At 48.0% G+C, this 21,551-nt stretch overlaps 2 protein-coding genes across 9 annotated transcripts in view; one reads left to right on the top strand and one right to left on the bottom strand.

Annotated features, from left to right (window-relative positions):
* Nucleotides 1-16,297, bottom strand: part of SRGAP2 (SLIT-ROBO Rho GTPase activating protein 2) — a 94,859-nt gene extending 78,562 nt beyond the window's left edge. For 7 of the 8 annotated variants that reach the window (XM_068996095.1, XM_068996096.1, XM_068996097.1 and 4 more), the window contains exons 1-2: nt 16,226-16,297; nt 14,560-15,127 (exon numbers count right to left, since the gene is read on the bottom strand). In XM_068996095.1, the coding sequence (XP_068852196.1) occupies nt 14,560-14,626 (67 nt within the window). In that variant the 5' untranslated portion in view covers nt 14,627-15,127; nt 16,226-16,297. Of the gene's footprint in view, nt 1-14,068; nt 14,174-14,559; nt 15,128-16,225 lie in introns of all 8 variants that reach the window. The other variant, XM_068996099.1, reaches the window with a different exon arrangement.
* A 365-nt stretch (nt 16,298-16,662) lies between these two features.
* On the top strand, nt 16,663-21,292 carry FAM72A (family with sequence similarity 72 member A). Its single transcript, XM_068995795.1, has 4 exons — nt 16,663-16,905; nt 17,775-17,852; nt 19,069-19,193; nt 19,997-21,292. Exons 1-4 carry the CDS (start codon nt 16,754-16,756, stop codon nt 20,089-20,091), a joined length of 450 nt encoding a protein of 149 aa, XP_068851896.1. The 5' UTR covers nt 16,663-16,753; the 3' UTR covers nt 20,092-21,292.
* The last annotated feature ends 259 nt before the right edge of the window (nt 21,293-21,551 follow it).

The following is a 21,551-nucleotide window of genomic DNA, read 5'->3' as shown; positions in this document are numbered from 1 at the left end:
CCAGAGCTATTTAAAGCCTGAAACAGCTTCTCCTTGGATGTCAGCTCCGGCTAGGAAGTCAGAGCCGAGGCAGTCTTGAGATTGGGGATTTTAAAGCTCTGCCCGCTCAGTGCAGAGTGGAGTTTGTGGCTAAAAACAACAGGAGAGGAGAACTTGCTGAGAGAAAACACCAGTGCAGGTGTGGAGAGCTGCACAGGACAAGAAGCACATCCATGAGCCACCAGCTCCTTCACAGGATCACACGACATTCAGGTTGGAAAAGACCTCCAGGATCCTCAAGTCCAGGCTGCGACCGATCCCCACCGTGTCACCCACACCATGAAGTGCCACCTTCCCAACAGGAGCTGGCTGCTGCTGTCTCCAGGCCACTTCCTTTTCCAATCTGGATAAGGTTTTAAAGACTATCCCTGACAGACCAAGGCACAGAGATTTACAGCACAGAGATGCACAGTGAACTGTGCTCACACGGTAAAAATATATCCCAGGTACACTGCTCCAAGTGTGCCTGCACTGAGCCACAATCCCGTGATTTTCCACTGAATTACCTGAATTTTCCACTGAATTACCTGGCCAGGGGCTGTACAGAGCTCATTTGGGTGCTCCTTTGGCACATTGCTGGGGTTTCAAATAGCGAGAGTCAATTTTCCATTGAATTTCTAAAATCCCACTGATCCAGCATCATTCCTACACTGACAAAGACAACAGGTACTGGGTCAATTGCAAAACCACACAGCACAGAAGCTGAAATCAGCAGCCACTCTGCTTTCCAAGAACAGAACACCACCAGCTAGCCTCTACCACTCGCAAGGAAATCCAAATATATCAAAACCAGCAGGCACACGCTGGGAATAAATGCCAGTGCCCAGGGATGCTGCTCATCTCAGCACGACTTCTTAATTCTTTGTGAATGATATCCCATTCACAAAAAGAAAGCCATGGACTCAGGCAATGTCTATAAACATTAATTGCTGTGATTTGTAATTGTCACAGAAATATCAGCCTTTAAAAAAATCCCACGTTACTCAAGCCCCAGGAGCCCCATCAGCACCTCGGTGCTCCTAAGACATCTGCAAATCCTAGGCAGGATTTCTCCTTCTATCTGCAGCTGTGCAGAGCCAAAAGCTCCTCCTGGCTCCACTTTGGGTCCAAAAGGAACAGAAAAGTGATTCATCCTCCCACTCTGCATCCAGGCTCCCATTTCTCTCCCGGAGCTGCCAGGAGGAGCCAGAGCCCACCACCTTTGGCAGCTTGGAGCACTCCAGCACCGAGGCAGGAGTCACTCCCAGCCCTCCCAACAGTGGGAACATTTGGTGACATTTCCACTGCTACAAACAGGGAATGAATTTGAATCAGGACCTATAAAAGATGAAGGTTGAGTCATCCACGCCGACTTCTCGTGCATGAAACTGGGTTTTGCTTCTTCCCCATTTGCTGCATGTGAACGGTGTATTAAAGAGAATATCATCAAGGAACCTCTTTAGCAAGCAAAGAAAAAAGAAAGCAGCCCTCAAAAATCAACTCACTCATGGGTTCTCTTCCACTTGCTGCGCTCACTGGACTTCTGACTTCATCTAGAACAACCCTGCCAACGGGAAAAAACTGAAAATAACCTCTACCCAAATCAAAATGACAGCAATTAAGCCATTAACAAACAGCTTGATGAGTTCAGGCCATGAGCCTGGAGTATTAAATGGCATTTTAAGCCTTCCTAGGGAAGAACCACTGCTTGCTGTCACAACTCTCCGAAGGATTGAGTGGATGGTTACAGAATTTATGCTCAAAAAAGCTGCATCTGGCTGAGCAAGAGAACTAAAATTAACCCAAAAATAAAACCTCCACGCCAGCAAATTAATAGTAGGTGTAGAAAAATATAAAGACACCCTGTCTGCACTATTTGTTTATTTAGAGTAACCACGTTATTAACCAATTTGCCATCAGTAATAGAAGCCATCCCCAGTGCCACCACTAGCAGAGAACTCCCAGTCTGCAGAAAACACTGGGATGAACAGCCTGACCTCAAACCAAGCCCTGGCACGCAGAAAATGAAATCACCAAGGAACCAGGCACTCGCTGAAAATTCCAAGTCCAGCCTAACCATTGCCAGGGCAAAGCGGGTTTCTCTTTTCTCCTGACACGCTTTTCCCCTTCCTCCAACACATCCGATTGCTCTGCAGCGTTTTCCCTGCCTGTTCTACTCCCAGATGCCAACAAAAGCCAGGCATCAACACCTTCAGCTGGGTTAACAGCCTCTGGGGGCACTGAGAAAGGAGCTGCCTGTCCCTCTTGCTGGGCAAAACAGGTCAGAAAGCAGGAGAGAATTCCCAGCACCAGGCACTAAAAACAAGGAGAAGCTCTCTGCAGCACAGGGAATCTTCTGTTTCCTCTTCCCCACAAACACCCCAAAAATCCATGCCCCAGGAATGAGGGAGCCCACTCCAAGGAAACAGAGCTTGTTCTACGCCAGGAAAGGACAGGGAATCACAAATAGTTTGCTGTGCCTGCTCTACCCCCCAAAAAAATATATTTAACATTCACAAACTTCCTCCTGTTTAAATTCAAAATCTTCCCAAGGCTTAGCCTCAGTGGGAGAGTGAAGGTTGGCTTCAACACTAAGGGTTCCTCACAGATGCACAGAAGTGGCAACACAATCCCAGTGCAGGAGGTGGCAAAATGAGCATCCTTCACATTCTCACCTGGTCCCTCTTCTTGGCAGCTCAAAAGATTTCAAAGTTTTAAAATATAAATTCGACATCTAGGACTGGCAAACCAGTATCTTTGCCAGCACTGAAGTTCACACAAGCCTTCCACTCCTAAAAATAAAACTCAAAGAAAACAGCCACGCAAAACTCAATCCCAGCGGAGCAAAAAGAACTTTGGGAGAATCACAAAAAACTGGCGTTTAAAAATAGCAAACCTGTTTGTTTGTGTTGGGAGATTTCAGGGGAGTGTTTATTTCCATCTAAATCCCCAAAACAGCAGGAATCAGGGAGGGGGGGGAAAAGTGAAGGGAGAGAGGAATCAAAGGAAGGGATAACTGCAGACACATTCCAGCTTCCTGACAATCTGATTCCAGACTGTACGAAGTTCTGACTCAGTCATGGAGTTGTTTCTGATTGTTCTTTGCAGTCAGTTTTATTTAAGGGATGAGCTGCATCTCCCTCTCCCTGTTTCCAGCTGATCCAGGGAGCACCCTTGGCTGGACAGACACCTCATTCAGCATCACCCTGGGATTTGTCCTTCTGTCCCCTCCAAAAAACCAAAGAGGAACAAAAAAATCACAAAGTAAAAGCACTGTAAAAGTGCAGTTATCTCCTGTGTCCAAGTTATTTTTCTTGAAAAGAAGAGGCACATCCTGTCCAGCCACGCAGGCTGCACTGCCAGACAAAAAAAAAAAAAAAATAAAAGAGAAGATTTTAAAAAGTTCAGTGTTCTCTCAACACGTTTCAAGATGTGTAACTGAATCCCATAAATCTCACCAGAGACCTTGATTTAGGTCATTTCGAGTAATTCACTACCATTTAATCTCCTCACCTACTTTTGGGCTGCTTGGAACACAATGGCTGAGCAGCATGTGCTGAAAGCCCCAATTCAGGGACTCGGGGAACACAGACTCCTAAAAAAGATCTGGATCAAGGGCAGGAGGATCCCTGCCCTCAGCCAAGGGAAAAAAACAGCTCCCACAAAGCTCTGACACCATCACACCAAAACAAAGGCTGGTTTCAACTGGATGCTCTTTCAATGATCATAAATAATTTTTTCAAAAGGAAAAGGGATTTAATTTTAAAGGAAAAAGAAAGTAAATTGTTATTGCATGGATGCTATAAATGCACGTGCAGTTATACCCACCAATAATTTGATTGTTTAGCTTTAAGGTAGCTGAGAGATAACATTTATAATGCTAAAAATGAGCCACAGGAAGTTTCAGAATCAGAATTCTCCAAAAGACAACCCTAGCTTTTGGGTTTCTTGGCTTTTTCAAGCATCAAAGATGCAAGAGTTCTCAATTATAATTATTATATATCATGTATAAACTCTCTCCCTTACACTAAGAGGCAAGGGAGACCAAAACTTAAGCAGAGCTAAGATGTTAAGTGAAATTTAGACAGTGATACAGTAACAAAATATAAACTTCAAGAAACCTGTGATCCAGCTGAAGAGCTCTTGAGTGCATTGAGAAGAACATTGTGCTTGGGCTTCTTCTAAACAAAGCCAGATAAATAAATACTTCATACACGGATTGATAAAAACGTGAAACCAAAAGTGCTTTCCTACCATCTGATAGAACCCACCCTCTGTAAGAGAAATGAGCACTTGTGCTCTAAAAAAATTAATGGTCAACAGATTTTGGTGTTACTGCCATAAGCAGGAGCAGTGAGACTTCAGGGGGATCTTTGCTTTGTTAACAAAATCAGCTTTGAGGGAAGCACACGACAAGAAGCAATAGAAGGAGGAGGCTGGGAGGGAAAAGGAACCTGTTTTCCTTGTACTCCTCAGAGCTGGATTTATTCTTCCTATCGCTGTCAAAGATTCAGAGTCATTCTGCAAACACAGCACAACCTCCCCACAAGACAGCCCAGGCAGGGCTGGCTGGACGCTGATGGCTTTCATTAAAAAAAAAATAATAAAAATCTACTTACTCTTCCCATGCCCTGCACACACCTCTCCATGCAGGATCTCAAAGCAGCCTCCTCCTTGAAAGGAGAGGCATCGATCTTTTGGGACTGATAAATGTGTTTAAACAGTCAACATATAAATAACTCCTTACAGCAAGGACCACAGCAAGCCTCCCCCAAGATGCAGAATCCTTAAATTAAAGGTAACAGCAAATTAGCAGCACTTTCATCCCAACCATGGCAGCTGGTGGAGCTGCTCTGGGTTTGGGAGAGGGTGGGGTACAATGGGAAGTATTTGCATGAAGCCTAATCCTAAAACCACTGCAAACGATGTGAGGGAGCTGGAAAAGGCAACAGAGCTCGGAGAAAATTATAGCTGCTCCTGCAGCTCCCAGCCAGTGTTTACTGTGGAATTCACAAGTTGCAGATGCTGCGCTCTGGAGGAACCTCCAGCAGCACAAAAACAACCTCAGTTCTCATCCCTCCATGTGGGTCTGTCTTGTTCCTTCCCAAAATACTGATGGAGCCTCGGATCTGGGTCCAGTTCTGAGCCTCTCACTGCAGGAAGGACAAGCAAATCCAGGAGTCAGGAGCAGCCAAGCAGCAAATGGATAAATCACAGCAAGAATGGCCAACTGGTGCAGGGTGTTCACCTGAAAACAGCTCCGAGTTTCAGAGCAAAACAAAACAAAATCCCCCAACAAAACCAAACCAAAACACTTCCTTCACTGCCAAAAGCTGTCACTGCTTTCAAGACATAAACGAAAGCTCTACCTGGAGGGATTTTCCAGAGGGGCCAGGGCCAGAATTTTTTCCTGATTTAAATCTGAAACCAAACTACCACCTGCATTTCCACGGACACGTTTGGTGGGGAGCATTTTTAGCCAAGATTTCCAGGGAGAAAGTGTGAAAAGTGGAAATTAACAGATGCAAGGAGCCCTTCCCAGCTATATTCTATAAAGTTCACTGTGATGGGGAAATAATTTGGCATAAAGCTGAAATTAAGATTATTTCCTTAAGTATGAAGACTTAATGGTTATAAATGTGTTTGGCATTAGACAACTGGCCTAAATAAAAAGATTTCTCTTACACTTTTATGTAAATTAATGTATCATTACAGTCAGAAATTAATTATATAATGGAAGGTAACACCAGCATATGGATTGATGAAAGTTCAAACCAACCTCAGAGCAAACACAGGCAATCTGGATGGCATAAGGAGGGAGAAGAGGCAATTTAGCACCCAGCAATGAGCACTCACACACACACACAGAGGAAATAAAATCAATGCTCAAGGGGTCCAAAACTCCAAGGAATGCTCAGCCCAAGTTCTGAGTTTATCCAACAACCCTGGTCAGCAGAGCTGAAATCTTTGCCAACGCAAGTTCCCTGCTAAAGAACCTCACACAACCCAGCACAGACAAAATTTTGACTTGCAAATAACCAGAACCCAGTAATGTCACAGCTCTGATGAACCTGGCTGAGCTCAGAATATTTAAGCCTCTCCCAGTGTGTCTGTGGGTGCTGTCCATCCTCCTTTTTCCCCATTTTGTTTTTCATTTCTACAGCACAACTCACAAGTGCCGAAAAAAGAAAAGGCAAAAAAAGAAAAAGAAACAGAACAAGGAGTATCCAGAGTTTTTAGACATTCCAGCTCCAGGGGGAAAACACGAGAGCACAATTTCATTCATAGCAAGTTGAGTTTCCATCCAAACATCATCAGTGTATCCTGTGACCTTTGCAGTGCTGCATCTCTCCCTCCCTTTTCCAGCTGCACACTTTAAAGTCGTTTACTGGCAGAGCCTTTTGTTCCTGTTTCAGCATCCTTCTGCAGCGCTGGGTCCCTCCCCGTGGAGCTGGGACACACACGGGCACAAGGAGCACAAATACTGGTGGTTTACTGGTATTTTTTTAAAGGGGAGCTGGGATGAAGCCTCTTCCTCCTTCACCAGATGGAGAGAACACAGAAAAGTTAGGAAGGGTTACATTCATTAAAGAGACCAAAGCACAGCCAGGCTCCTTTCCAAAACCACTTCACAGGGATGCTCATTTATTCCATTTCTGAGCGACTGCTTATCGAACACTGGGGGAAAACCTCCACAGGCCTGCCCGGGGATCTGCACCTCCACACTCTGGTTTGTCATTGTCACTCATTCCCTCATCCCCTGCACAGATTAACAAAAATTGAGACTTTTTTTTCCCCCTCACAGCAACACCAGCTGCTTCACTGACGTGTTTTTCTGTCCTGGGCTTTCAGGCTCACGGGACTCGTCAAAACACACCCGTGATAATTTGCTTTATGGGTCACAGGTCTGAATTTACATCTACCAATAACCAAAATAATAAACAGATAAATAAATTTAAAAATAGATACCTAGATAAAACTTTGACAGTGGATTTGCCCAGTGCTCCTGTCAGGAAGGCAGCCCTGGCAGTGGGAAGGCATCTCAGCACCTTGGCAAATCCAAACAATTCCCTCATTCTGCTTTACAGGCACTTGACACAGCTCTGCCTTCCAGGAAGGTGGAAGAGCACCAGCTTTGCAGCAAGCTTCATTTGCACTCAGGGATGGTTATTCACAGTGCCATCCACAGTGCTCAGGAGGAGCTCACTCCTCACAGTTGTGATTTCCCAGGAAAACACTTGAGACAGCTTCCTCCAGCCCTTCCCAGGGGAACCGGGGTGGAAGAAGGAGAATTGTCACATGCCAGGGAGCCCCCACCAGCCGGCCATGGTTGCCACAGCCCTGCCCAGACTGAGGAATTGCATCTGGCAGATGAGTGGAAGCTTCTTGGATGCATAATCCTATCCCAAAAAAATTCCCTATATTTTAAGAACAAGCAGTGCTAATGAAATATGTGAATAACTCCTGGGTTTTTTTTTTTCCCTAAAAGCAGAAAAATCACATAAAATGTCTTTTGGTACCACATACTCAGAGCAGAAGAACAGCAAGAGCCCTGCTCCCGGGTGAAGTTGCATGAAGAAAAGGATATGGTGGAATTTCCCACCTAAATTCCCAAATTTAGAGCAATGCCCTGCAGTGGGCCTGGGCTGCTGGCCCAAGACACACTCAGGGACTCATTCCCAGGCAACAACTGTCGTTATTTTAAGGAGGTTCAATTTGCAAGCTCTCCCCATCTATAAATTGCATCGTTCCATGGTTTCCTCCCTGCAGGAAAACCATCGTCCAATGACAGTGGGACAGAAACAAACCAAAAATCCTTCCCTGCTTGAACCAAGAGGCTCTTCCTGGAAAGCCCTATGATTTAAGAAAAAAAAAAAAACCAAAACCAACCCAAAACCAATGTCAGATGTAGTAGCACCGCCCAGCTCACCCTGCTGCAGCACTTCAGGGCTGGAGATTAAAATTTAGAGTTAATCTGGTTATTTGGCTCCTTCTCAAGAGTCAAAAAGCCAGGAGCTGCTCATGTGCCACAGGATAAGGCTGCTCCCCTGGCCTAATGCAGCCCATTTCACACAAACCAATGTGAAGCATTGCTGGAAACACTTAAAGATCTAAGAATTTCTGTACCACGTTTAGCAACACCTTCAGAGAAGCTATGACTAACTCTCAACTCAAAGCAGAACAACTGGGTCAGAAGATTTCGAGTTTAACAACAGCAAATAGTTACTTTGATGGCAAAAAATTAAAATGTTTTAAATGGTTCCAATCCATTTACAGCATCTACTTGGAAAAACACCAGTTGAGCTCCCTCACTTGACGTCCATACAGTTTCTGACTTTAAACACATCAAGAGTTTCGATGACCATTATCCAGGGATTTCACAGAAAGCACACCCTGTTTTGTCTCCTGGAGTACTGCAACTTTGGAAGAAAGGGAGAGAAAGCAGAAATGGAGACTGCTCTCTACTGATGGAATTACTGCCAGGTCAAGACCCTGTCTCCCGTTTTCTTCCACCTTTTACCCCGCAGCAAATCCCATAACTGCATTGGCACCCATGGCCTCCCAAACACTGACAGCGTTCCAAGAGCAGGACACCCGTGATGTCGTAGGAATTCTCAGAGAGAAGCCATGAAATCTGTGAAAGTCATACCGAAAAATGAACTAAATAAAGTCCTGAGTAATGAATATCAACTGTGCATGGCAGAGCGAAAGCCATTCAAGGGAACATGTGTTTGAACATACTTTCCATCTCAACAAAGGTTCAGATTTTTCACTCTTCATAACGACAGCTGAAAAAAGTTCACCAGGCAGAGAGGCTCTTCCAAGTAAATCCCCAAAATGGCCAAAAAAAATTAGTAAGGATTTAAAAGCAAAAGAATAAAAGAGGATTCGAGCCTTTTAACTGACAGGAAAAGGGAAAGATACTAATTTGTAAGCTCACCACAAAGGAAATCACTTCGAGCTAAGGAAAAATGTCCTGTCCCTTAGCTGGGAGTCAGGGAAAACTGGCTGTTACCAGTAAACTTTTTATAGAATCCTACTGGAGTTACACTGGCAGTTCCTTCTGCTTTTGGAGGGAACTGAAGCACTTCAGAGGATGGAGTGGTCTGGTCAGCTTTGGTCTCCAGCCTTCCAACACCTGAGGAAACTGCAAAAGAGGGATTTTGGAGCTGGAAAGGAAGGAAGGCAGACTCTGCATTCTTTCACCTCTTTCCATCCTCATTAATAATCCATTAGCAGGAGCTGGACACAAAAACACAAAACTATTGCTGGAACATCAAGGCAGTCTCCCAACGCCCCCTTCCCCCTTTCTGGCACCAAGGCTGCTTGGCTGGCCCAATCCAGCTCCAAAACTCAAGGGATTAGCACTATCAGGAACTGCAGAAAACCAGATGATTCCACAGCAATTCCAGAGCCGGAGTTTGGAGCAAGTCATTGTTGCAAACAAATGGAATCACTTACAGGCACAGAGCCGTGATTAACTGCAAAAACCCCTTAAAAGGTAGTTTTACATTTTAAATGGGAACGTTAATCCAACCCGTACAGAGTCAAAATATCAGAATTCAGGACTATTTCACTCAACCACACCGGGGTGAGTGGCTGAAAAGTCTCTTTACAGGGTTTATTAAAAACTCTGGGAATCCCCACCCAAGTGGTGCAAGGATCAGTCACAGTGTGCAGTGACCAACCCGGGGACCTGAACAGCAGATGAACACAAAAGAATCAAATTTATATGTAACATCAACACCACTGAAAAATCCCAAAGTGCACAGGTTCAGCAGTAAAACTCATGACAATGATTTCAGCTGAGTGATCTAAAAATCTGAAGACAGTTCTGTAAAAAAAAAAAACAAACCCTGCAGCCATTGAGGGAAATGCCAGTTTTTGGTCCAAATCATCACCAAAAGCATCACACTTCCCTTCCACCCCCCCAAATTACAGCTGCTGACCCCGTCACAGCTACTTTTGCAATCTTTCACACCCAGAAGGGCTGGACCACTCCAGAGAGTTCACCAGGATTAAAAACTGCCAAGCATCCCTCAGGAAGATGGACCATACAAATGAGATTTCCACACAGCATTTAAAGCAAAAAATCACAATCAGATCAAACACACTCTCAGACGTTCAACCCAGAGAGGAAAAAGGGACTTATCCGAAATTTATCAGCCATTTTGGGGAGGTTTAAAGGAAAGTTTTGGACATTTCAGTAGCCCGAGTGTGATGGCAGCTGGGAGGTTGCCTGAAGTTGTTCTTATCAGGAATCTTCCCTTAGCAAAGACAAACTCAGCTCAGCAACCATGCAGCCACCTCTGGGCTCTGCTTGCTCCTGCTGTAAGTTACCTCATCCATCTGTCATATTTTTAGCACTTTTTGGGCTGGGCTGCAAGATCTGCAAGAGATGCATTTTAACCTTTGCTAGCGACTCCTCAAGGACAGAAGTGGTTTATGAGCCCTTGCTGAGTAAAAAAATGTCAGTATTAAATTTCTGCAGCTCAAACCATGGAGCTATTTACTGAAGCTTTATACAAACTAATTAAATATAAGGCTCTCGTGGGATATAAGGAGAAAGAAAAGGAGAATTAAGAGATAAATCACTGGCTTTTCTTTCCTCAGCAAGTGTACACTCCAATTTAATATATTAAACCAAAAAACAGCCCGGCAGTCCTTGCTCGGGCACACAGAGGCAGCATCCCAATCTCACATGGCACGCACTGCACAGCACAAATTAATTATCTCTGCCTTCCCACAACTTGCACAAAGGAATTGGGAGAGACAATCCAGACAAGGGGATGAGCTTGAGATATCAAAGGCTCCATATGGAGCCCACGGAACCTCACTTTGCAGCTTCACAGGGCTCCCAGTGTCTGTGGGCACACGGCCCGGGGAGGTATCAAAGCAGCGCTTCCCTCCCCTGCCGAACCCGGGCTGTCCTGGCAGGAGAATTCCCACTGCTTGACACGGAGCCATGCTGGAGTTTCCTCAGAAAGAGGCACTCCAAGGGGTCCCACGGGAAGAGCCCAGTCACTGTGGGACCCTCTCCAGGAGCAGAGAGGACAAACCAGGGAACCAACGGAGAAAGACTCGAGGTCAGCGCAAGGTGTTGGGGAAAATCAACGTGGGTGGGCACCTCTGGGGGTCAATTCCCTTCTGGAGAAGAGGGGGTTTGTAGCTGAACCTCCAGATGCTGGAGGCCGTGGGATCACTGGGCAAATCCAGGTCACCCAGCACATCCTCTGGTGGTCAGTCACAGGGTCAGACCAAGAACTCAAGGCTTTGTCCAGCCTGGTTCCAGCCACGTCCACAGATGCACAGCCTGACCTCAGCCACAGTGGACAGGTCACCAGGAAGGAACCTCCCGTTCCCTCCACGCCCCCTGACCGCTGCACAGCAACTTTGGTTAAAAGTCTTCAACTCCAGAAACCCATTTCATTCAAGTGTTGAGCTCCCCACACATAAAAAACAACAGGAAGAGGCAATTCCAACCCAAAAGAGGCAGAGATGTGGCTGCTGGGAGACAACAAACACCTAAGGCTCGTGGTTACGGGAGAAGAAAAAGTTTCATTCATCCACGCCCCATCCCTGGAAGTGCCCAAGGCCAGGCTGGACAGGGCTCAGAGCAACCTGGGGTAGTGGAAGGTGTCCCTGGCCATGAGCTGAGCTTTAAGGTCCCTCCCATCCCAAACCATTCCCTGATCCTTTGCCCTGCTGCCCCTTTTTCAATAAAAACCACCAAGCTCCTTCAGCAACAGAAAATCAAAAATTTTGCATAGCGATGATCTATTAATCAAGCCATTCTTTAAATGGTTTCTGATTAACCACTTAAGGCTATTAAATTTTTAAACAAAGCTCCATCATTCCATTAGCAATCATTTAAAGTGCTTAAGGAGGTGTTTGTGGATTAAGGGTTTTAAACGAGGCCTCTAAACACAGCTCCCAGCGCAGAGCCAGGACAGAGGGAAGCAAAAAAAAACGCCCCAAGTTTCTAAATGCCAGCAAAAAATATCCGAGTTTTCTCGTCGGAGAAGCAGATGCCACCTCACAATTCGTGCAGCACTCCAACACGTGATTCACCTCACCCCCACAGGCACTGCTCCACTTCCCAACACCGGGAAAAGACATCAAACAGCCTCCACCAGAGCTAACAGCATTTCCACACCGTTCCCACAATCGAGGGCAGAATTTGACCAGGACACCAGAATCTTCCTGGAAGGACCTTGGTATGCTTGGTGATGAGGCAGCATCACCACAGCTGTGCATTTCAGTGGATTTAGCCCCTCTCATCTTGCCACTGATGGAGAGACCAGCACATCCCTGGAATTACAGGTGAGAGATTCCCTAAGGAATCACAGCACTATCCAGCTCGGAACCAAGGTATCTGTGGGATGTAAAGCAAGGTTTGTGGTGCTTTAAAAGGAGTAAAGTCTCCCCCCAAAGTTGGTATCTAAAGGCAGGGCAAGAACGATCCCCATTGTCAAAGCAGCTCCCGAAAAGTCGATGCCAGGTGGAAAAGGAAAGCTCCCCCTCTGAAATAAAGGAGGGGATGTGGGACAGGGTGGTTACAGGACTGTCCTGTGCATTTCTGAGCTCTCTGGTCCCTCTACACCTCCCTCCCAAGGAGGGCAGGAGATGGATCAGCACCTCCTTCCCCACTCCTGCGGTCCCTGCGCTGGGAGAGGGACGAGCATCCCGAGGCGAACTCATCGCTGCCCTCACCACTAATTCAGGAAGGAAACCCCCTTCTCCCAGCTCCTCCTGATCCCTTCACACACTTCCGGCCTCCTTAACCTCCCATATCTAAGAGAGCAACATTTTATAAGGCCAAAAAGCCAAAAAAACCATAAACCCATGTGCCACTACTGCGATCCAATTTTGGGAGCACATTTCCAGGTGAATTGACAGCCCTTTGCACAAGCACCTCCAAAGATGAGCTGAGTTCTGGCAGCTACAAGGAAGGCTCCTTCCCATTTTCCCCATTTTCCTGGTCTCTTGCCTGAAAAGAAGGGAAAGATTTCTAATTCATGCGAGAGCTGAGAGGTGAGAGGATGCGCTTTGCTAATTCTAAAGCCTCACTTCCGTATTATTCCCAAATATTGTGACTGAGAGCTCGGATCTATCACGCACATTTTGATGGGGTAAATAATGAAAGAACCTACAAGCCTCTAATTTTACACTGACTGCAATTCCCAGTTCCAAAGACAGCTCAAAAACAGGAATAGAAACTAAACCAGTAAAAGAGAAACACGCCCTTCTCCATTTCTAACTTTAAGAACCTCAAAATTAAAAAAAATAAATAATCAAGATAAACTCTTACACAGCTTCGTATTTGCTCAAATAAGCATTTTTCAACATAAATACCCAAACTGCTTCTAGGTCCAGGGCACTGGGGTCAGTGTAGGACATGTCTTGTAGGACAACATGTTCTAATGATTTGCAACCAACAAGCAGCCCCCCCCTTCCCCAGCAGGAAAAATAACCGAGCACCTAATTGCAAAACAATATCTTAATTGTCAATTTTAATCTAGGTTTCCTACTCAGATTTAAATCTGGCTTTCTTTTTTTCAAATTGCATTGATTTAACTCAATCAACCCTGCCCGAAGGCCATCTTTCCTGCCTGCTCTGAGCATACCAAGCAAGTTTTAACCAATTAGATAAATCACTGAATCTCGTAACTTCCTAGCAGCGACGTATCACGCCATGCACAAGCCCTAATTATTCTTTTAAATGCATATTATCCCGAAAACTTCGCAAAAATAAGCAGCTCAGGGGGGCATTTCACCATCTTTTATCTTTTTTTAACCTAGGGCACATGATGGCCTGAAACCCAGCCAGCTGAATTCTGCAGAACACTTGCATGGTCATTGCAAAAGGCGCTGTTTAAACCCATTGATTATTCCCTGGGATGATGGGAATAACGCTGCTGCACGAGTTTTATTCATTGCTAAGTGTGTGCATTTCTGTGTGTGTGTACACCCACACCCACACCGCAGCCTCGAGGTGTTACACTCCAGCACGGCAAGGAAAAGCAGGCAGGGAATATTATGGACTCACCCCGAGCGAAATCCTGAATAATGGAAGTTTCTAGCACAAACAGCTTCCCAGGGACCCTCGAGCACAGTCCCCCATCAGCAGCAGTGGAAATATGCTCCTCTGACACTGCACAGATTGTTCAAAGATTCCCATGACAGGCAGAGGATTAAAAAGCAATTCCCTGCCTCTCGTATTTCACATGCAAAGCCGCCTTTCAGAACGGCAGGCAGGAAAATATGGATCACCCCGAACTCAAAAAAACGTGTGTATTCCCTAAAAAGCCCCCGCTGTGGTACCTCAAAAAGGGCAACACCAAAGCAGGAACTACCCCATGGGGACGAGACACGGCGCTGCAAACCCGACCCAGCTTTGTATTACGAAAAAAGCCCTGCAAATTCCAGGCAATCTGCAAATGATTTCCCTCTTCCCCACCCAAACATCCACTGCAAACTCCTACAATTGCGAGCCAGGCTTGCAATAGCCAAAGGGGTGGAAATAAAACCATTCCTTACCTTTAACTTGAGTGTCATATTCGGCTATGATCTCCTTATCCTTTTTGAATTTTGCTGGCGACGTCATGTTTTCTTTTCCAAAAAGCTGAATAACCTCGAAGGAGATCCACCAGAACACGAGCTATAAAGGCAATTTTCGCTCCTCTCAGCACGATGCCTTGGCTTTCTGCTCGTCCTTCCCTCCCCCCCGCAAAAAGGGAAAAAAATAAAAAAATCAGTCCATGGAGAGAGGGTGTGAGAGGGAGCACAGCAGCAGGAAAATGCAGATGTTGAGATCAGCGGATGGAAGAGGCAGCAGTTTTGTCTCCCTGCACCAAATCCTTGAGCAGCAGCATCAGCCTAGCGAGATCCTGCAGCCCCCAAAGGCTCTTCCTGATCCTTAATAGCACAGCCGGGGAGTGGAAGTCCTTCCGCACATGTTTTATGTGGGTTTGGTTTGCCCTTTTTTTTTTTTCTCTTCTCTTTTTTTTAAATTTCTTTCTTTTAATGGGCTCAGAGATGATGAAAATCAAATCCCAATCGAGAGCAGCAGCAGAGGAGAAGCAGCCGTTTGCTTTGGTTTGCTTGCCTGCGAATACAAGAAATAATAACAATAATAAATATATATTTAGAAAATTACAGCTCGCAGCCCAAATTTGCGATGGGGAGCAAAGCTGCCCTGACACCCTGACATTGCAAATCGTCCTTTGAGCAGCGGCAGCGAGAGGTTCCAACTGCAGCCCGGCCAGGTGACCCAGGGAACACGCCTACAACGGGGGACCCGGGCGATGGTCTGGGCACAGCGGCTCCTTTGGGATGCGGCTCCCGGGGACAATCTGGGGTGCAGGTCCCGGGGAACCGGGGGGAATTCAGGGAGCGAGTCCCGGGGGGCGATTTGGGGTGCGGCTCCCGGGGGAACGGGGGATGGTTTGGGAAGCAGGGGGCTGCTCTGGGATGCGTCTCCAGGGAGAGCTGGGGTTCACTTGGGGTGCAGGTCCCGGCGGAGAATTTCGGGAGCGGGTCCCGGGGGGTGCGGAGGCTGTTCGGAGAGCGGCTCCCGGGGGAACGGCGCTCCTTTGGGGAGCGGGAGCTCCTTGGGGAGCGGCTCCCGGGGATGTGGGGGCTCCTCGGGCTGCGGGGCTCCCTCGGGACGCGGCTCCCGCAGCATCCCCCGCTGGCCGCGGGCCCGGCCCCACCGGCGGCCGCCCCGCAGCCCCGGGCACACCGGGCGCGCCCCCCCGGGCGGCTCCGCCCGCAGCTTCTCCCTCTTCGGGGTTTTTTTGGGGATGATTTAGGGTTTCTTCCCGGGCCCGCTGCGCCGTGCAGGGCGGGACACAACTTTTCCGCCGTCTTTTCTTTTCAATTGGTATTTTTTCCCCCTTTTTTTGGGAGTGGGGAAGGAGGGAGGGCGCGCTGCTGCAGCCCCCCGCGGAAGATGCGCGTAGGGGAGGAAGAAATAAATAAACACGGCACCCACCGGATCCGCATCCCGCCCGGGAAGAACAATGCGAGCGGCGGGGAGAGGAAGCGTGGGGGGGTCCCGGGGGGGGGGGGGGGGGGCCGGGGCTGGGGGGACGCGGCTCGGGGTGCCGGAGAGGCGGCGGGGCCGGCGGCGGAGGGCTGCTCGCGGCCCGCCGGGGGGTGGCACGGGAGGGCCGGGGGTCGGGCGGCCGGCCGGGGCGATTACCTGGGCGCTGCGGAGCCGCCTCCCGCAGCCGGGCGTCCTCCGGCCGCTGGCGCCCGCCGCCCGGTCCCCCGCACCGGCCCGCCACCGCCCCGCCCCGCCCAGCGCCTCGGCCAATGGGCGCGGCGCGCTGGGCATGAGCGACGGGCATCGCAACCAATCAGACAGCGCCGTCGCCAAGATGAGCCCGCCCCCTCTTCCCGCCGCTTGGCGCCCGTGGCACCGCCCCGCCGGCCGAGAGCGGCGCAGGGGCGGGGCGAAGGCGTGAGTGACAGCCGGAGTGACCAGTAGAAGCAAGGCGGGGCGCGCCTTGTCACCAATAGCCAGGCGGGAGGGGCGGTGCCACCGGGTTCTTCAATGGTGGTGGGCGTGGCCTGCGGCGCCCAATGGGAGAGCGCGGTCGGGAATTCAAACTGACAGGTGGGAGCGTGGCCGTTGGCGCCGGAGCGGACCGGGACCGGCACCGGATCGGGACCGGGATCGGGATCGGGACGGGACCGGGACAGCACCGGGAGCGGGGTCCCACCCGCCATGTCCTCCGGCGGCTGCACCTTCGAGGACCGGTGCGTGAGCGTGCTGTGCTGCCGGTTCTGCCGGCAGGTGCTGAGCTCGCGGGGCATGCAGGCGGTGCTGCTGGCGGACACCGACACCGACCTCTACTCCACCGACATCCCGCCCTCGGGGTAAGCGCCGGGAAGGGGCGAAAGGGTGTCGCACCGGGGGTCGGGGGGCGCGGCCGAGCGGGGTGACACGGCTGGGGGGTTCTCAGCATCACTCCAAACCCCGCTGCCACCGGGAAAGCAGCCCCACAAAACACAAGGGTTCACCCCATCCCTGCATCTCCAGCCCGGGGGAAGCCACGGCGGGATGGCAAAGAGCGAGGCTGTCCCGTGCAGGGCAAATCCAAACTCCAGTTTCATCCATCCATAGGGATGGCGCCGGCTCAGCGGCCACGGGAAGCTCCTCCCGCTCCTTTGCGAAGCGAAGATTAGAATTTGAAATAAAGACCCGCAAACAGAACAAACCTGATCTGTCACTGCTGCCAGGACTCTCCCCCAAGTCGGCTCTCTGCTGCTTTCCCATAGCGAGATTTGAATAGTAAGGAAATCAGATTGTGAAATGACATGGTAATCAGAAAGTATGGGTTGGAGAGGAGATAAAGAATCAAAGGTTTGGTTTTAAACATCACAGCCTCTAAGGTATTGTTCTGTTTCTGAGCTGGGATTTGGCAGGAACTGGGGCGATGTCTGTAATCGGGGATCTGACTGACAGTGCCACACTGAGCCTGAGAGCCTCTGAGTACCAAGGGAAGCTCTGCTCTTTTGGGCTATTTTAAGAGGATTTTTGATACTCGTGAGATGTCACGTGGGTCTCTTTTTAAAGTTTCCATATGAGTACGGCTGATAGTCAAAAGGAAAATGGAACCGTGTGGCCTCGGGAAGTTTAAACCACGCAGGACCAATGGCAGCATCACTGTGTTGTGACTTCAGACCGGTGTTATTGCAGTTGTAATCGCAGCAGCTCTAAACTTCTGTGAATTTCCTTCCTCCAGAACTGTTGACTTCATCGGAAGCTGCTACTTCACTGAAATCTGCAAATGCAAGCTGAAGAACATCGCCTGTCTGAAGTGGTGAGGACACAAGTGGTGACACCGACGTGTCCCAGCCCTGTTTCGCCTCCTCGCCGCCACCTCCCGCAGCGCAGGAGTCACAGGACGAGCGAACAGATTGCGTTCTCTGCTGCAGATTTAATGCTGCTGGGGAGAAACTCAGCCCACCGCTCCTGGGCAAGGCTGCCAGGGTATTTCTGTGCGAGTCCCCGGCGGAAATGTGACAACCTTGTCAGGAGGCTGAGTCTCTGGGAAAGCTTGTGTGCCACCTGCCTGATTAAATGTCTGCCTCGACACTCAGAGAGCTCTGTGAATAAGGCCCCAGCAAGCAGCAGTTACTCATATTCTAATTAATAGAACATCCTCTTGGCAGATCGAGTTGTTGGGAGCAGATGGAACATGCTGTCGCTAAAGTTCTTGGAGTTCTTTTATCCTCCTTATTAATGCCTGATATTTAAGGGTGAAAACAACAACTCTCAAATAGCTCACAGTTATCTGAGAGAATTCTTTCAGCTCTGTAATCACGATTTTTACCTTTCTCAGATTTGAACAATGGGGGGTTGTGATAGGGACACAATATTTTGGTTTTTAGACAGAAGCAGAGAAACAGCAATATCTCATCGGAACACATGGAAAAATGCTTGTTATGGTTTTGATCTAGGAGAGTTGATAAGGCTTCAATAATCTGGCCCAGAGCAGCTGTGGCTGCCCCATCCCTGAAGTGTCCACTGCCAGGTTGGAGCACTCTGGGACAGTGGAAGGTGTCCCTGCCCAAGGCAGGGGTGGGATTGGATGGGCTTTAAGGTCCCTTCCAACCCAAACCATCCCATAATTCTCAGTCCCATTGCTCCTGCTGCTGGTACCCTCCCGTGCACCGTGCTTGTGTACAGGGGGATTTTGGGTGTGATGAATGTCTTTGCTGGTTGGAATCACTGGCCTTCAGAAGGAAAATAAATAAAGAAATCCACCAGCATTTGTTGGTATGTAAACTAATCTGGGTTACACAATTCAGGTTACTAAACGCTTTTTGTGCCAAAAGATCTAAAACTCAGATATTCTGTAACTCCTGACAGCTGTCCCCTAAATATTTAAGATACTTGTTTAACCCTGTTCCCTTAACCCTATCAAAACCGGTGCATTACATAATGGTCTGGCACTGGGGCTATTTAATCGGAGCCGGAAAAAGCCACCAACATCCAGCTTTTCCCCAGGCTCATTATTCCCTTTGCCTTTCCAGTGGGAACGTTGTTGGCTACCACGTGATTTGTCCCTGCAAGCCCTGCCTGCTGTCCTGCAACAACGGCCACTTCTGGATGTTCCACAGCCAGGCAGTGTTTGGCATCAACAGGCTCGACCCTTCTGGTGAGGGACAAGTTTGTTTCCTTCCCTTTCCCTTCCCTGAAACCCTGATTCCTGATCCTAAGGAGGCATCCCGATATAGCCCAAGCATATGGAGGGAGGCTGGCATATGGAGGCACGAGGAAGTGCTGCTGATCTAGAAAACCACTCGGGGGGAGGCAGTTGTAAAAGAGAATTTCAGCGTAAATTGATCTTGCCCTCTCCCCTCTGTGGACAGGAGTCAGGATTTTCTGCAGCAAGACCACCACCAGTATAAACAGGGGTTTATTTATAGTGCTGGGGGTGGCTCCACTGGGCTGTCAGGCAGCTGTCCAGGGGCATCTCTTTTTTTGGGTGAGTCACGTTGTCACTTTGACCCTCCCTAAGTGAGTCCTCCTTAGCTGGACTTGCATCCTGGTGGGATGGATGCCAAGTGTCTGGCGGGGCTGGAGCCCTCAGGAATGCACAGCTCCCTGATAAATCCCCAGGGTAACTCCCTGCCCAAACCTTGCAGTGTCACCTGTGCCTCGGGTCGATGCTGCTCACAAATAAATCAGCCACGAGGGGGTTATCAATAGCTGCCTGAATTGGTTATCTAAATACTTCTGTGGGCAGGGATTTATCCTCTGAATAGGGCTGAAAAAAATAAGCAACAACACTCCCAAGATCACTTTGAAGGAAGATAGAAAATAGATTTATTCATCACAAACATGACTTCCTGGGTTTTGCAAGGATTATTTTCTCTCACAATAGACACTTGTGCAACTCAAAAATAAGGTCACAATCCAAAAATACCTTTCCCCCCCCTTTTGTCTCCTCCCCACCAGGTGTGAATGTATTGCTCTGGGGCAACTTGCCAGATCTGGAGGAAAGCACGGAAGAAGACACGTCCTGCACCTCTGAGGAGGAGTACATCAGATAAACGTTACCTGCAGGATTGTCCCTCCCCTTGTGGCCTGGCTGTTCGGTTTGGATTTATTTAATTTCACCTGATGCCCCATCAGATCTTAAACAACAGAAAAAAACAGGAAATCTGGAAGACAATCCCTAAAAATCTTCTTTTTCACTGTAGCCTTCCTTGGACTCCTGAATCTGCCTGGTGTGTATCCCCTGAGCAGAGATACACCTTGGAAATGCAAACACAAAGTGCATTTGCTGAGCTCTCTTTTGCTTTTCATTCTTAAGCCTCAACAGCTGATAATCCTTCCTTTCTTCTTCCCTAAAGCACTTTTCACAGAGCAAAACCTCTCAGCTGCTTTCAGTTCAAAAAAATCTTCAGGAATGATCTGCCAGGTCGGGGGAGTTCTGAAAGAGCTCAGCTCCTGTGGCTCCAAGTGGCTCCAAGTTTTGCTGCTCTGGCTCTGTGATCTCCTGCTCTCTGCAGCTTCTTTGCACCTGAGGCATCCCAGGATGCTCCCAAATGTGCACTGGGAAGCCTCTTAGAGCCTTCCCGTCTTTATTTTTTGATACTTTCAGGATTCTGTCTCCACAGAGATCAAGTTCATCTTTTTTCTCCCTGATAAAACCTAAATTCTGCAGTTTCTTAGTAGAACTTCAAGGCTACGCTGGAGTTTTCCTTCAGGGCAGCAATAACACCCATACACTTTAATATATATTTTTTTCCCCTCTCCAAAACACAACTCAGTCACGAAATTGGATCTTTTTAGAGAAAGCAAAAAAAAAAAAAAAAATCAGGTAAAATATTTGGTGTTCATGCCTAACTTGCATCCTGAGGTGCACAGACAATCTGCTTCCTGTAGGTAATGAATTCAAAGCTCATTTTCTCAGTTGCTAACAAACCATGATATTTAACTTCTGAACTAAGTACTGTCCCCTTCAGCTACTCACCTAAGGGCCACCAACAAAAAACTCAAAGTAAAATCATGTAAGAGAACAGAGGACACTTTAATAAACCTCCCTGCAGCCTCTTGTGATACTTGAAAGGGGTGCAATGAAGACAGATCTGAATTGTCTCAGTATTTTCACTGCTCGTTATCTATTTCTTAATTAATGGTACTACCTCTTCTGCATTAAGTATTTATTGGTGTATATTTGTATGTGTGTGTTGTGTTTTGAATTCCTGTGTTGTGTCTGCCCAGGAAATAAAAGCTTTGGACTCTAGAGTCTTCAGGGCTGTCATAAATATGGACGATATCAGATAATCACAATAATGAAATGGCATCTTGGATTAAAGGAGTGGAATAATTAGGCTTTTAGTATTATGAATTTGTTTTGGACAACCCAAAAATAAAATCACTTTAGGCTGACAAACCTGACAGCTCCTCTGTCTTAGTTAACTCTTCTATAAAACTCAATATCCCAATTTTTTCCAGCTTTCTCTGATCACTACAGCATCAAGCTGGCAAGGTGACACCTCAAATT

The sequence above is a fragment of the Aphelocoma coerulescens genome, chromosome 26, assembly GCF_041296385.1.
Source record: "Aphelocoma coerulescens isolate FSJ_1873_10779 chromosome 26, UR_Acoe_1.0, whole genome shotgun sequence".
Classification (NCBI taxonomy): domain Eukaryota; kingdom Metazoa; phylum Chordata; class Aves; order Passeriformes; family Corvidae; genus Aphelocoma; species Aphelocoma coerulescens.
The sequence above is the reverse complement of the archived record's forward strand: the minus strand, read 5'-3'. Positions and strand labels throughout refer to the sequence as shown.

Coding starts and splice junctions, on each gene's coding strand:
- FAM72A (XM_068995795.1), top strand. CDS start 16,754: ATGTCCTCCGGCGGCTGCACCTTCGAGGACCGGTGCGTGAGCGTGCTG. Junction 17,853..19,068: donor AACATCGCCTGTCTGAAGTG/GTGAGGACACAA, acceptor TTGCCTTTCCAG/TGGGAACGTTGTTGGCTACC. Junction 19,194..19,996: donor CAACAGGCTCGACCCTTCTG/GTGAGGGACAAG, acceptor CCTCCCCACCAG/GTGTGAATGTATTGCTCTGG.